At 40.0% G+C, this 14,292-nt stretch overlaps 1 protein-coding gene across 3 annotated transcripts in view; it reads left to right on the top strand.

Moving 5' to 3' along the window:
- The window catches only part of LOC124736701 (zinc finger protein 91-like), a 168,667-nt gene that overhangs the window by 77,704 nt on the left and 76,671 nt on the right, over positions 1–14,292 (top strand). For all 3 annotated transcript variants that reach the window (XR_007009446.1, XM_047248577.1, XM_047248576.1), the window contains one exon: positions 10,257–10,878. Coding sequence is in view for 2 of the 3 variants with exons in the window: in XM_047248577.1 (XP_047104533.1) it covers positions 10,257–10,878 (622 nt within the window). In the remaining variant the exon portion in view is untranslated. The remainder of the gene's footprint in view (positions 1–10,256; positions 10,879–14,292) is intronic.

Here is a 14,292-nt window from a genome sequence, read left to right as displayed (position 1 = left end):
CGCGTCACTGTGCCCCCGCGTCACTGTGCCCCCGCGTCACTGTGCCCCCACGTCACTGTGCCCCCACGTCACTGTTCCCCCACCAACTAACCAGCTTCAATGACCGTATGTCTCCTTGTTGTGGTGTGCACTTGATGCTTTTCCCTCTTGTACTTTTAGCCTGCAAACCTGCTGCTTCGCTCTCTGGCATTTCTATTGCACACACCTGCTGCCTCCTTTGGAAGCTGCCAGCTTACTCTCCCCCAACAAAAACTCCCACTTCCCACCTCTTTTTTTTCTCTTCGTACCCACCTGACCCAACATAACAGCTTTCCACAGTCTAGCTGCTGAACTGCAGTCCTGACTTTGTGTGCTCAGACGGCACAATGTAGCTGAATAGGTGAGGAGGAGTGGGGGCGGTGCTCATGGACGCTGTAGCTTGTTAAAGGCTTAATCTGAAAGCTAGCGAACTTTTGTTTTTTGTGTGCCTGTCAACTACTCAACAACCCTACTGTTCATTGAGCAGTCTCCTTTACTTCCAAATTATTTACTTTGTCAGGACTTCCCTTATCAAAGTTGGTGTATATACCAAATCCTATGAGATGTTTTAAATGCCAGAAGTTGGGACTTTCAACCCTTGGCTATAGTGGTGAAGCCGTCCGTGTGTGGTAGATGGAGATCAAAGGCACATGAAAAGAATCAATGTTGTATATCTCCTCCACGTGATCATCCTGTGTGAAGCAGAGTCAGCTGTGTTTATGCCGGGGAAAGAAAAAATTCTGGAGCTGAGGTAACAAGGAGAATCCCATATGAGGAGGCTAAGGATACCTCCAAGGTGATGCAACCTCTAGCATTCGCCACAGCCATTGAATTAGCTCTTTTATTTTAAAAAATCACAAAAAAAGAAAGGTATCTCAATCCAAACTCCAACATCAGTTGGACACAAACACCTGTACTTGGAACAGCACCTGCCACTTCTGAATCCTCAACTGTTCTGAAACCAGTGGGACTTTCAAACAAAAATATTTGGCATCAAGAAACTAAGAATTCAGCATCTTTGTCTGCACAAATACTACAACCTCTAAATGAAGAAAAAAGCTCAGCAAAAACTTGACAAAAGCCAAAGAAAAATAATGTTACTACCCTCGGATGGCTGAGCAGACATTTCATGATGGCAAAGGCAATGTTGTGGACATCATTGCCCCACGGAGGAGCCAAAGTACTCTTTCCCCAAACATCTCTTCGATATCACACCAGCAGAGAGAAATGGCCAGAGAAAACTCTCAGTTAAATATGGGTCTTGTAATTCAGTGGAATGTGAACTGGTTCAATGATTGTATGGGGAGCTCAATCTATTAGCACAGGAAAAACCAAACTGTTGCCCCAGGGATAGGATTTTCTCGCCCTCTCCCCCTCTCGCCCTCTCCCCCTCTCGCCCTCTCTACCTCCTTCTGCGCCCACCCCCTCCCCTTCAAACAGCGAAGAAGGATTTCACTCACCCTTCTTCATTTAGGAAATGGAATTTATAGTGAATTTCACCGTACAGGGGCCGTTTTCGTACAGCTCAATGTTTGTGAAATCATATCTCCTGAACTGTGTGTAGTATGGTGATATAATAATGTAGGTACATTCAGCAGCATACGTGGATACTGTCTGCGAATTGTTTTGCCAGTAATGTTAGTAGTAAAGAAGTCCTGTATTTACCTAATTATAATAGGTGGGTTTTCCCAAATTAGTAATTAAAAAAATAGAGGGTTATTTTACATGTACAGATGAAGCTTTGGTTATTTAAGTCATGTACAGATTTATTTTGAAGAATTTGGAAGGGCAGGCATTGGCAAGCGATACTTGCATTCCCACAGGCTTGAGGTTTCCTGATGCACTGAAGTGCGAACAACTGCGTAACATTGACTTGTGCAATGCTAGTGCAAGAGATGCGTGAGAAACTATGGACTATCCACTAAACAATCAATTGCTGTGGTTAAAATTTGACAATTTTGTGAAACACAGGTGGAAAAAGCTTAAAATTCTATCACCTTACAGACTATTATTATATTTGAAAAGATTTGCAATAAAAGTTCTCGTACATGAGTGAATACTGTGTACAAACATTATTGCAGGTTTTATTTGATTACAAAAGACTGTAATGACTTACCAAGTGGGTTGCAAATGAGAAATTCGCTTGCTGTTAACATATTAAAATACTGGATGAAAACATTACCGGCTTTTAATCAGCTTTAGAACATGATGGTGACATTCAGTTGAAACAAAAATGAAAATTAATCCAGAATGAAATGCCTAACAAATGAAATAACTCACAGTAAACTGATCATAATTGTTATTGCGAGAATAAAGACACAGAATGGAAATAGTACCAACAGACATCACTAGGTCATGGAACTAGTGAAAGTTAGAGAATGGTACTGAATTGTAAATGTGATCTTCAATTCATGTGTTAGTCGGTGTGTTACATATGTCCTGCACACTAGAAGCTGTTGCAGTCTGTTTTTCACAGTTGCTCAAGCTCAGCACTCTGGAAGGGTTGGAATGGGGACAGTGATACAAGCTTGACTGAGAACTAGAATGATTGCAGGGAGGGCAGCGGTGACTGAAGAGCAGATTTCATCGTGTTGGCATCCATGGGAATCTCTACCATGTACTTGGCTTTTTATGAGCATCTATGATGTTTAAAGTGCAGTTTTCTTGAATCCATTTGCAGTTGGAATTGAACTGATTTTAAAATTAGACAAATACTCGATAGTAGTATTTATTTCTGCAGGAGACAGTAAAAGTCCAGGCAGAGGCCGGTGGTGTATTTGCGTGTGTTTTTTAAAATGTTGCTGACATTCTGAAAGGGGGTGGGTCAGCTGGTTCTATACAGCCAATTAAAGAGTGGTGAGCAGGCTATATGTCTAGAAGCAAGAGGCATTGTAACATTCACTTGTCAGTACAGAAGTGAAATCCAATACCTATTCGGAAAAAAACAGCTGTGTTCTCAGAACCTGTCGTAGCGACGTCGTCAGAAATAGCAACACATTCGGAAGAAATAGCCAAATATTTGTGACAACAAACAAATAAATTTCACAGCAGTATTATTATTATTATTATTATTAGTAGTAGTAGTAGTAGTAGTAGTAGTACCAACTACTTAAGCAAAAAAGGTAGAAAAGAAAATGGTCCAGAAATTAATGTGAACCATTTCTTTTTGTTTATTTCTCCCAGTATTAGCAAAATGTGGACAACAAATGGTGTAAGTTTACAATTGCTAATTGTTAACTTTTTGATGCTTGGTCAATAAGACAGGTTCTAATTTTGATTAGTCAGAATATTTTAAAAATAAATTTTTCCAAGGAGCCTATCTTGTACTCAGGTAATTACGGTAACTAATTAAAATGTGCTTGATGCAGCATTTCTACTGTGTAACAGTAAAAATGTAGTAAGCTATAAACCTTCCTCCTTTCATCATTTTGCGAGAAAAGTTTTGTGGAGGTTTGAAATTATATGTAAAGTTTGTTGCAAGTGACTAAGTGCTCTCATTCTGAAATATTGGATGACTAAATGTTAGATATTTGCATGTTATGGGCTACTCTTCTTTTTCACCCCCACTCTGTTGATAGCTAGGGGGTTCTTACCACCAGTGCTTATTTCCAGACAGTGTAAGTGATATGTGTACCAAGTTTGGTGAAATCAGTCTATATTTTATGAGGAGATATGGAACATACATACATACATTTTTATAATATGTATGGATTTACATTGGCTGGGAATTGAACGGAGAGCATGCAAGTGGCAGACAAGCATTCTACCACAGAGCTACATTGCCCATTGACAGATCATTCTATCTTTAGAGAGTTATGCACACTTGGAGAACTGCATAGTAAATTTTATCAAGAACTGTAGGTCCCCCTGTAACTGGCAGTTGAAAAGTCGGGAGAATGTGAGGGCATACCACTTCGAGAAAGACCATTCCTAGTAAAGCAAGGGGGTGTTCAAACCAACCTTCTGCTTTGACAGCTTACCAGAACTGTCACTATCACATAATCAACTTGTGTCTTTTCTCTTATCCATTTATCTGTTTCCTTCATGTAGTACCCAACATGCCTCTTTTGCACAGTTCCTGGGACAAGCCAAGAGCTCGTGTAGGCAGAGTCGCTAATTTCAGGGATTTAGCAACTCTGATAACACCACACTGTGCACAGAATCACAAGCAGAAATGAAGGAACTATTGGATAGAGTTAACAGAGAAAGTGAGAAACTTTGATTGTTAGTCAATAAGAAGAAGACCAACATAATGATAATTGACAGACTGCTTTGGGGGATTGATATTTGCTCCAGCTACTGATGTGCTATCAGAATGTGAAGAAGTTTATCACTTTGCCTACCTGGGCTCATTGATTCAGAAAGAGAGTGGCTCTACACAGGGAATACAACGTAAGATTGTTCTGGGTAGGGCGGCTGCATCGAAGATGGCAGTGATTTCGAAAGACTGAGCCCTAACCGGGCATACTAAATTGGGAGTGCTGAAATCTAATGTTTCAAGTTTTCCTTTGTGGCGCTTCTATGGACAACAACTGAAGGGAACCACGAGAGAATTAATGCTTTTGAGACGTGGACATGTAGGAGGTTGCTGAGAATATCATGGGTGGACAAATGGACCAACAAATCAGTCTTTCAAGAAAGAACTCTGTTTCCAGTGAATTCTGCAGTTCTTTGGTCACATAATTCAACGACAAGAGGACAATGTAGAAAAGATGATCATCAAGACAGAGTCAAAGGGAGAAGATTGAGGGGAGACGCATTGAGATGATGGATAGAGCAGATGAAGGAGAAGACACATCAAACGTGGGGCCAGCTACTCTGAGATTTAGAAGACAGGGAAAAATGGAGACTGACTGTTAAGAGGATTGTGTGGTGGTTCACCAACTGCCGACTATGAAAGAGGAAGTGTTGATGATGACAATCGCATACCTCAATTTTATGGATTGCTTGCTAATTTAATGTCTATGTTTCACTTACATAAGGCAGTATATTCTAATTATAAACTTTCCATTTAAGTTTCATTGTAAATTTTCTTCTTAGCACAGCATTGAATTCCCCACGTGAATTGCAAGCTATTTTTATTCTATTATTTCTCTCTTAAGTGTCCAGTCACTTAATGTTTTCATTTGTACTAAGTTAATGTACCAATGCATCAATTTTTTTCTGTAACTTCATCATTAAAAGAATAAAACATTAGAATTAACAGTAATTATTAATTGTTAAACTGTAAATTACTTCATCTCATAAAAAGGATTTTTGTAGGGTGACTCTGTTTGCATAATATGCATTGTGGCACAAGTCATTTGAAGGAAATTTAAACAGTAGACTAAGTTTCATAGTATTGTTAATCCTACTGCAAGGATCTGTGGATTAACTTTGTAAATGTTGCATGTATGCTTTTCCTTATTTTATTTATTTATTTGTTAACACAATCCTTTCTGTTGACATATTCTCCTGAATAAGAATAATTTTTTATTGTTACCTTGTCTCTGAAGAAATATAATCCTTTACGCTATAAACTGGCACATAACATCATGTCTTGTGTGACAGTTGCCATTTATATGAGTGTTTTTCAGCAGAGACTATGACAATAATTGCTCAGTGTTACCTTGTCTCTTAAGAAATGTAATACTTTCCAGTGTAAACTGGCATATAACATCATCTCTTGCTTGACAGTTGCTATTTGTATGTATGTCGTTCAACAGAGACTGAGACCTATACTGAAAAAATTTTGTTACCAAATAATCAAAATCAGTATTTTCCCCCTTCAATACAGTCACCATTAAGAGCAATGCTTGTGTCCCATCTTCTGATCCACTTTTGCAGAACGTCCTCAAATACATTTCTCGATAATCAAAGCCTTCATTGCCCCCCTTTCTTGAGTCAAATTGACATCCTTTGTGATCATATTTTGCAGTAGAGTGCAAAGAAAAACATCTCATGGGGCAAGATCAGAGCTATACAGGGAGAGCTGTACTAGTGCCCTTCTTGGCTAAAAATTGTCGTAAGCTGCTGCAACAAGAGGCAGTGTGTTTTCACAGTGAAGATCCAACTTTGTGTGAAGTTCCCACCATGTCATTTGGGTATGATCTTCCACGAGTTGTTGAAGGACATTCTTGTAATAGTCTAGACTTACTGACTGACAAGTGGTAACTTGATGTGTGTACACTATGCCACGATAATAAAAAAATGTGATCGCTAGGGCTTTTGTTCACAGTTCACTTGTAGGCCTCTGGCCCTGCACTGGTACATTTAAGTTTTGAGCGTTTAGTGCCAGAGGATTCATTGCCCTCTCCTTATCTCCACTGGCAGTGGTTAGACAGACCACAACTTCTTGTATAAAAACACTTTATTGTGTATTACATTACAGGGTGCTGCTAGTCAATACTTTAGAAGGTACACAATATGATATTCTGTAACACTTTAGAAGGTGCCTGTGACCTGTGGCCCTTGGCTTTTCGAAACATACGTCTACTCACTGCAGTGTCATCATGCTACCTGCACATCTGCTCTCAGTTGCCGCTCATCAGTACCAACGTGAACAAAGGTCCTACAAGGTCCCGTTATGCACACTCAGTTACATTGTTCACCAACAGTGAGCAGATTATATTGGAAAACTGACTTGTCGAGTTTGCAGGACACCACTAGATGGCACTTGGAGTGGCAAAGTGAGTTATGGCACTCAGCATACTCTCACTCTAAAATGAGTCTTCTCATTTTATAAGATATACATAAATTTAACAAGCAACAAAATTAGCATGTAAATTCCAAACAAGGAAAACAGTATCACTAGGCACAATGTTGGAGCATACAAAAATGAGGTACACTAACATTTAGGATACACACAAAAAAAATATTGCTGTCCCACTGCATAAGAGACAACATAAGGTACTAGCATTTTAAGATAAAAGGACATCATTGGGAATCTCTCCCGTAAGAGTCCCAAAACACAGTAGCCAGGATCATTCTTGCTGACACCATTTGCAAACACTTCCTTGGTTTCTTCGGAGAATTTGTTGTGTCCTCTGTTGTCCCCATTCCACTGAGTGCCTTTTTGTTTCACAGTTGATGTGTTTCACCCAAGTCTCTTATCCAGTCTCAACAGGATTGATAGCTTTGTTTCCATTTTTCTTGCAATCTTTGAGGAAGGTCAGTGCTGCACCCAGTCTTCTTCTTCTTCTTTCCCCCCCCCCTCCGTTCGGAATTTTGGAACACACCTAGCATAAAATTTGTGATAACCAAGCTTCTGCTCCACAATTTCATTCAGCGAGTTCCACAGAATTCTGGGGAAATGGTGCGGAAGTTCTGTAATCGTGAAACACTGATTTTCCCGAATTTTGTCATCAATTTTCACCATCAGTTCATGAATCACAAGGCTAGGCTTACCACTGCAGTGAACATTGGTGTGGCGACTTTTTAAAATAATTTAAAATCAGTGCACCATTGCCTTATTCAGCTGCCACTCATTATTCCTTTTCTGTACACGTTACAGAGGTCATGATAAACTTCAATTGGTTTGCCGTTTGTTGCCAACATAAACCTAATCACAGAACACACGTCACAAATGGCCCAATTTTCTGTAGCAGTGAACATTTTAACACATCACAGAAAGAAAAGTAGCAGAGATTCAGACAACATGCTACCGTTGCTGGCTGTGTATGAGAATAGGAACATTACGGCACCACGCTGGCAACTGTAGCTATGACTATGATAGGCCAAAACTTGTGTTACTCTCCAGATAGTCTTTGCACTTTACGAAGTAAACAAGGCGCTGTTCGGTAATACTTTACAAGGTGCTTCTCAGTAATGCTTTCTAAGGTGCCTGTGAACTGTGGCCCTTGCTTGGTCGCGACATACGTCTGCTTGCTGTAATGTGCCCACTTGCCTGCACACCCGACGTGAGCCATCACTCACCAGTACCTGCAAGTACAAAGGCCGTGAAGGTCCTGTTATGCACACCCAAAGCTACAACATTTCCCAACGGAGCAGATTATACTGGAGAGCCTGACACGTCCAGTTTGCATGACAACAGTAGATGGCACTTGGAGTGGCAAAGTGAGTTATGGAACTCCACAGTCTTATTGTCTGATTTCTGAACATGTGCTTTTTCTGGACGAGACTCTCCCATTTTAATCCACTGTGTCTCTTCATTTCATGGCCTTGAGACTAGACCCAAGATTCACCAGCAGTGATTATTTTCTACTAATCATCTCCTTCACCATGCACACATGTCCAAATGTCAACTCTGTTATGTTTTTGAGCAGGAATCACTAGTCTGTGAATCCAGCAAGCATACACTTATGACCTGTTCAAATGATCTTTGCAAATGATGTGATCACTCTCCCCCATAATTTCCACCATTTTTGTGAGTTGTCTAACAGTGACACGAGAGTCCTTGTGCATGACTCCTGTGGCAGTGTTCATTGTAATGTCAGTAAGGATAGACGTGTTCGCTTCCTCCTCCCCTTTCTACTGACAACTCCCTCTTCAGTCTTTGAAAGCTTTGTGCCGTCGGAAACATGCTGCATGAGACATTGTATACTCACCCTAAGCTCTATCAAGATCTTCAAGCATTTCTCAACTAGTCTTCTTCAGCAGAATGCAAAACTGTAATGCGTAACATTGGTCTTGACTTTCTACCATTGTAAAATTTAGAGGCAGATCGAGCTACAACCACATTCAAGACGCTACTGCCAGAGAATGGTGGAGATTGGCGCCTGGTGGTAGACGAGGATACTTAATACAGGGTTATTACAAATGATTGAAGCGATTTCACAGCTCTACAATAACTTTATTATTTGAGATATTTTCACAATGCTTTGCACACACATACAAAAACTCAAAGTTTTTTAGGCATTCACAAATGTTCGAGATGTGCCCCTTTAGTGATTCGGCAGACATCAAGCCGATAATAAAGTTCCTCCCACACTCGGCGCAGCATGTCCCCATCAATGAGTTCGAAAGCATCGTTGATGTGAGCTCGCAGTTCTGGTACGTTTCTTGGTAGATGAGGTTTAAACACTGAATCTTTCACATAACCCCACAGAAAGAAATCGCATGGGGTTAAGTCGGGAGATCGTGGAGGCCATGACATGAATTGCTGATCATGATCTCCACCACGACCGATCCATCGGTTTTCCAATCTCCTGTTTAAGAAATGCCGAACATCATGATGGAAGTGCGGTGGAGCACCATCCTGTTGAAAGATGAAGTCGGCGCTGTCGGTCTCCAGTTGTGGCATGAGCCAATTTTCCAGCATGTCCAGATACACGTGTCCTGTAACGTTTTTTTTGCAGAAGAAAAAGGGGCCGTAAACTTTAAACTGTGAGATTGCACAAAACACGTTAACTTTTGGTGAATTGCGAATTTGCTGCACGAATGTGTGAGGATTCTCTACCGCCCAGGTTTGCACATTGTGTCTGTTCACTTCACCATTAAGAAAAAATGTTGCTTCATCACTGAAAACAAGTTTCGCACTGAACGCATCCTCTTCCATGAGCTGTTGCAACCGCACCGAAAATTCAAAGCGTTTCACTTTGTCATCGTGTGTCAGGGCTTGTAGCAATTGTAAACGGTAAGGCTTCTGCTTTAGCCTTTTCCGTAAGATTTTCCAAACCGTCGGCTGTGGTACGTTTAGCTCCCTGCTTGCTTTATTCGTCGACTTCCTCGGGCTACGCGTGAAACTTGCCCGCATGCGTTCAACCGTTTCTTCGCTCACTGCAGGCCGACCCGTTGATTTCCCCTTACAGAGGCATCCAGAAGCTTTAAACTGCGCATACCATCGCCGAATGGAGTTAGCAGTTGGTGGATCTTTGTTGAACTTTGTCCTGAAGTGTCGTTGCACTGTTATGACTGACTGATGTGAGTGCCTTTCAAGCACGACATACGCTTTCTCGGCTCCTGTCACCATTCTGTCTCACTGCGCTCTCGAGCGCTCTGGCGGCAGAAACCTGAAGTGCGGCTTCAGCCGAACAAAACTTTGAGTTTTTCTACGTGTCTGTAGTGTGTCGTGACCATATGTCAATGAATGGAGCTACAGTGAATTTATGAAATCGCTTCAATCATTTGTAATAGCCCTGTAGTACACAAGGCAGCCAGTAGGTGGCAGTGCAACGTCCTTTTCAACATGATTGAAAATTAGTTTGTCTTTGTTGAAAAACCCTCGTAAATATCAAAGCTTCACATTGATTTTTAAGTGTAGAGAAATGATATTCATAAATTTTGTTATTCATTTGCAGATCGTTTGCCTCATTAGCGGCAATGATGAGTCACCGAAAGACACACTACCGAGCAGGTGCAGCTTCAGTGCATACCTCCAGTGCACAACCACCACCAGTACCACCGGCACCTCCAGCTCATGCAACATCGGCACCCACACCAGTGCCAGCGCAGTTGTCAGTTTCACAGCAGTCAACAACACCTATGACAGAGACAGATTCATCTCGTGGCAATGCTGTATTGTGCCGCCTTTGCAATAAGTGGTTTAACAGTTTCTCAATGCTCGAGCAGCACTTAGTAACACATTCGACAAATAAGCCGTATTCATGTTCAGTGTGTGGACTTCTGTTGGGGTACGCCTCATCAGTATACAAACACATGCGTAAGATGCACGGTGTTACTGTTGACTATCATACAATTCGCCAGCAACTTCTTGGTACTGTCCCACCAGCAGGACCTCCTGCCCCACGGATCAATCCGCCTTTCTGTGGGCCAGCTGTGCAGAGCCGACCAGAACAGCCTGTTCCACAACCAACGACATTTCCATGCACATTTTGTTCTCGGACGTTTACTCATAAATCATTTTTAGCAGCGCACATCAGAGCAACTCATACAGGAACAAATGGTACTCACCAGTGCCAGGTCAGTAAAAATCTCTCTCTCTCTCTCTCTCTCTCTCTCTCTCTCTCTCTCTGTCTGTGTGTGTGTGTGTGTGTGTGTGTGTGTGTTTAAAAAATAGCTATTTTGACGTTGTTTAGTATGCAGTTACTTATTGCCCAGTTTTAAAAAGCAAAAATAGTTAATGGTAGTGGCTAAAATAACTTTTAATGTAGCCTACTATTTGGTGAAAACATTCAGTGCTTTTAATGTAGCCTACCATTTGGTGAAAACATTCAGTGCTCTCAGTTACAATGCAAGATTTTCTGATAAAAGCTTTGGTAATTTCATGCTCTTGTATAAAATCGACACAGTTTGTTGAGTGTGTTCTCAGGTTAGTCATAGAAGGTAAAGCACAGGTTCTCATTTAAGAAAGAATCTTTGTTGTCTTTAACCTGTTGTATCTATAATTGAATGTTGAAAAAGTTTCTGACAGAGCACTGAGACTAGTTTAAAAAAATAAGCAAACAATATTTCATGGAAATCATTAAAGCACAAGAGCCTGTAATAAGAGTTATAGGAGCTAATAACTAGAAAGTTAGAAATTTACTCACCAAGGAAAGTCTGAATTCTGAGATTATCACATCAGATTAAGCAGTAAGTTCAGCATTTCTGGAAACGAAGATTGTATAAATATAGATAAGTCAGTAGTGGAACAAGGCAGCTGCTAAAGAATAAGTGAATATTTCAAGCAAACAATACTTGGAATGAGATAGAATGTGCTTAACCAAGTAAAGCTAATCACAAATGTGTTTGAGGGAATAAAGGAGATATTATATAATGAAAACGTGGCAAGAGAGAATTGACAGCAGTTGAAGAAAGCACAGCAGAAGCATATGCTGGGAAGATACCAAATTTCATCAGATAAAGTAGAACAACAACAACAACAGGAAGAAAATGGCATCAACATGTGACGATTTTGTTTAATGTTGATGTAGTTCAAGAAATGAATCAATAATACAGATAGTTAATAATAAAAATAATGAAAATCTGTAAGTAATGCCAAGTGAGGCACACAGAGGCATTTAAGTTACGAAGAAAGATAAGATCCCTAGAGATAATATTTCAGCCGAAATAGGTTAAGTAGTAGTCAAAGTAATACAAAAGGAACTTGCAGAAATTGCAATTTACAGAATGTCTGCCGAAGACGAGGGTGTTTCAAAACTAGAACAATGTCATAACACATTGACTGCCAAGTCACAGCTGATGACTGCACCAGAACCTCTTGCCTGTCACTGTGCATCTGCCAGGAGCCACAGAAGAGCCCAAAGCCATGTGACTGTCCCTGTCTGCCAGTGAAACATCCATCACTGTGTGTGTGGTAGTCAAAATGTTTATAATTCTACTTTGCTGAGAACGTACAGATTTACCAGCCACCTCTCTGTAATATACATTGTAATCACCAAGATTATCACCAGCAATAAAGAAAAAACATTGTACTTAAATCGCACAAAGGGACAGCTCTAGCAACAAATCTGACAGATCAAACCATTTGGAAGTTGTGAATGCAATAGAGAATGGAGGAGTATGTATCACCACAATATCTGGGTGCTCAGATGTTTTGATATTTCAATAAAATCATTTGTGACAGCTCTTGAGAAACAACACATTCATCCAACGTATGGTACTACACTTAGGAATATGTAGTCATTAATTATACAACTTCAGTTTGAGGTCTTTAGGATTGTGAAAAATTTACAGTTTAAATAAACTGTCAAGTAAGGAAGGACACACCCAAATTTTCAGCAACAATAGAGGAAATTTTTGGAGAACATACGTCTGTCAGTCGAACATACTTAACTCAGTTTTATTTTGCTGATGACAATGTGCTGTTGTCTTTAGGGTACATAAACCTTATCAACAAATGGAGGAACTTACTGGAGCAAGTCTGCAAGTAGAAATGTAAATGTATTATAATAAGACTAAAATAATGTATGGTGTAGACATCGAAAAGAAAGTAATACAAATTAACAATGAAAACATAGAACCAGTTCGGGAGTTTCTGAATTTAAGTCGGTTAAAGAAAATGATTGTATGGACAGCATAAAAGAGTGAACAGAAGAGTACTTCTTTTAAAGATGATCCACATGAATGAAACCTCAAACATGCAAACACAAAGGAAAACATCAAGAAAGGGCATCTTTGGTTGTGGATGACCGCCAAATACAGGTGTATGAGATGGGTATAGCTATATGTGTCCATACTCTGCAAAACCCTGTGAAGTGTGTTGCAGAGGATACTAAGCATGGGTTCGTTCCTGTTTCATTTGCATATGAAATATGGCAAGATTGACCACTTAAATGACACTCTGTGCACTTCCGCAGGGAGTGATGCATAGGTTGCTGTAGTTTATTCCTTACTTGATATTGGTTCTTGAAACTTTGGTGTATGGTTTTTAGGGATAGTTGATATCCATCTTAGTGTCTGCCGTTTCAAGTTTATCAACAGTTCTGCAATGCTTTTATGACAGTCTGGCAAACCTGTGCACTGCTTTTCTTTGCATTCCATTCTGTATTTTGTTCAGTATCCTCTATAAGTCATATTTAGCATGTTGCACGAGTGTTGTGCCTGAAGTCCCCTATGTAAACCTGTTGCGTATTCCCAGTGTCCTACCAATGAACCGAAGTCTTCCATGTGTTTTACCTACAGTTGAGCTTACACAATCATTCCATTAAATTTTTACTCGTGTGTATTTGTATTGTGTATTTTACATACATTATTTTAGTCTTATTATGAGTTGGTTAATTCCATTTGTGACTCCTCGCTATTGTAATCAAAGGGAAGTTTGTTTTTGTGTTTTGTGAAGTTCACAGTTTTAGATATATGAACATTTAAAGCCTGTTTCCAGTCAGTGCACCAGTCTGCAATCTTAAGATGTGGATCGGTAGGAAAAGAAGAGTACATTTTACTTAAGAATGCTTTGTTTAATATGGATGGCACATTTGTTGAATGTTGTCCAAAAGCAAAGCACAATTGTATTTCTCATGAGGACAATATGCCAAATGCCATAACCCAATTTCGCAGAAACTTCACAAAATGGAAGAGGAGCCAAAATAAGCGAACAAGTGTCTTGGCTTATTCATAGATTCCCAATCATTTCTGTGAAAATGATGAAGTTTTTGATGTAATTTAGATTAATATTAGCATGTGATAATGTCAATTAAAATGGTGTTGCAATGGTTGTGGCCTCTTACTTCTGTGCACCATTTTCGAAACCCGGTCATTGTTTTTGTTTATCGTATTTATTTATTCACTTTTAATTTATCTACCTACGTTTGTTGAAGGCAACAATGCGAATGTTCCTTATCAAGTTAAGGGGATACAAGGGTATTGTGTTGGTTGTAGAATTACAACTGACTTCACAGTAAGTGTCCTAAATGTATTATACTCGGTATGTGT

Source organism: Schistocerca piceifrons, chromosome 1, assembly GCF_021461385.2.
Source record: "Schistocerca piceifrons isolate TAMUIC-IGC-003096 chromosome 1, iqSchPice1.1, whole genome shotgun sequence".
Lineage (NCBI taxonomy): Eukaryota > Metazoa > Arthropoda > Insecta > Orthoptera > Acrididae > Schistocerca > Schistocerca piceifrons.
Note: the sequence above shows the minus strand (reverse complement) of the source record. Positions and strands in the feature narration are given on the sequence as shown.